Source organism: Plectropomus leopardus, unplaced genomic scaffold, assembly GCF_008729295.1.
Source record: "Plectropomus leopardus isolate mb unplaced genomic scaffold, YSFRI_Pleo_2.0 unplaced_scaffold19026, whole genome shotgun sequence".
Lineage (NCBI taxonomy): Eukaryota > Metazoa > Chordata > Actinopteri > Perciformes > Serranidae > Plectropomus > Plectropomus leopardus.
The window spans coordinates 1-2272 of record NW_024620526.1 but is presented as its reverse complement, the minus strand read 5'-3'; the positions used below and the strand labels follow the sequence as shown (position 1 = coordinate 2272).

The 2272-nt window shown below is 35.4% G+C and overlaps 1 protein-coding gene across 1 annotated transcript; it reads left to right on the top strand.

Moving 5' to 3' along the window:
* Positions 1-614: 614 nt before the first annotated feature.
* LOC121965205 (N-acetyltransferase 9-like) lies at positions 615-2156 on the top strand (the record flags this gene model as incomplete). The annotated part of the gene is made up of 3 exons (XM_042515361.1): positions 615-912; positions 1759-1899; positions 2064-2156. Coding segments are annotated over exons 1-3 (331 nt in total), but the record flags the coding sequence as incomplete, so codon positions are not given.
* Positions 2157-2272: the final 116 nt, after the last annotated feature.

Below are 2272 nucleotides of genomic sequence, written 5' to 3'. Positions count from 1 at the left end.
AATACATGAAATTACAGAAAAAATTAAAATGCAGTACATTTTTTCCCTATGCTATTTAAGGTTATTTAAAACGCCATATAGGGACTCCACAAGCGATGCATTACCTCCAACCCAAGCAGAATAATTAAAATAGATAATAACAATAAAATGATAATAATATTTACTTACATAAAAATAACATGCAATACTTTTTTTCATACAATAAAAAAGTAATTATAAATTCTGAGTATCCAAAAACTAAAGTGGTAAGTGGTAAATAAATGAATTAAAATAACCCATCCAGTTTATTGCCATGTTGGTTTTCACACACGAGGAATTTGCTTTAGTGCAAAACATTAACATAGTAAGAGTAACAGAAACAAGTTATTGTAAAATCAAGAGACATGAATGCAGGATAGAATTAAGTTATAAAAATAAGGAAAAATGCTTAAATGTATGTACACATGAGTGAACTTTTGGTACTTTATCTATATTTTAATGCAAATTCCCCCGTGTTTTAATTTAGTAATATTTAAAATGCAGGACCTTCACTTGTTTGCAGTATTTCTACACTGTGGTGTTACTATGTTTACTTAAGTAAACAGTCTGTGAGTGCTTCTTTCCCCTCTGGAGAAGTGCAATACAAGTCAGACAGGTTTAAAATAAAATAAAAATAAAGATTACACTAGAAAGTTGCTCACCAGTCTCCGGGCTAATGTGTAGTCTCTCTTTGTGAAAACGTTTTGTCTGGTCTGGTTTGTGTGTGAAAATCATCAGAGAAATATTTTTCTGTCGTGTTTCTCTCTCTGTCCGCCTGTTTCAGGTATCATGAGTGGATGAAATCTCCTGAGCTGCAGCAGCTGACCGCCTCGGAGCCGCTGACCCTGGATCAGGAGTACGACATGCAGAAGAGCTGGAGGGAAGACGATGATAGTGAGGGGTCATCTGACTGTAACGTGCACACAAAAAAATCACATTTCAGCCCCCATAAATGCTCTGAAGAGACGTATTTACTGCTGTAGATTTACAGTAGCAGATTATGCAATAAATAAATAGAATTTGTGTTTAGATAATCACTGTTTTTCATATTCCTCAAGAAAGGGATTTTTTAAAAAACGTTTTCTTTACTAGAATTTGAAAAATAATTCCCACTGTTTTTCTTCCTCAAATCTGACAACAGACAAAATGTTTTCACAAAGAGACACTACAAGTTCGCCTGACGGCAGGGTGAACTTTGTGGTTTTTATTTTTTAATTTATTGTTAACATGCCAGACTTGTGCTGCGCTAATCCAGAGGGGAAAGAAACACCCACAGATAGTTTACTTAAGTAAACATGGCAACACGACAGTGTAGAAATACTGTTAAACAGTAAAAGTCCTGCATTTTAAATATTACTCATGTAAAAATACAGAGGAATTAGCGTTAAAATATAGTTAAAGCTCCAAAAGTTCATTCACTTGCACATATATTTAAGTATTTCTTTCTTATTATGATAATTTTATACCAATGAATAGTTGTTTCTTGATTTTACAATATTTTTTTGTTTGTCTCTCTTATGTTTGTTTTTCACCAATACACCAAAATCAATTTCACAAAACACAAAAAAATAAAATAAAAAATAAAAACACTTTTTTTTTCATATTCAGATCATCGTCCTCCAGATTTCTTTTCTTTTGTAAATAATTATAAAGAGATTTTCACCGTCCTCTGAAAATATTTTAACATTAACATAAAGTAAAGCTGTTTTATTCACATTTGTCTAAACTTTGTCTTTCCAGAGTGCACGTTCATCATCTTGGATAAGCAGCGGTGGGCAGACAGCAGCGTAGAGGAGGAGCAGTGCATGGTGGGAGATGTCAACATGTTCCTGACTGACCCCGCAGACCCGTCGCTGGCTGAGCTGGAGGTCATGATCGCAGGTGACGCAGCGTGTTATTTAACAGTAAAGACTTTAACGTCTAAAATGAAACTGCATGATTTATGTCGATCATTTCCGGCTTTTTTCTCTCTAATTTGACGCTGTTTTCATGCAGTCGTTTTATTTTTATTCCCTGATGCTCATGAAGTTTCTTGTTTTTCACAGAGCCGAGTTACAGAGGGAAAGGCATCGGGAAGGAGGTGACACGCATGATGATGAGCTACGGTGAGCAGAAGATCTCGTGTCCAAACACGTGCTGTAAGTTACAGCAGGGAGACAAAGGGTTAAAGCCGCTGTGTGGAATTTGAACATTTTTGACTTTTGTGCTCCTCGTGCCTCATCCAAGACCTTTTAAATCACTGCCCAGGTTTCTG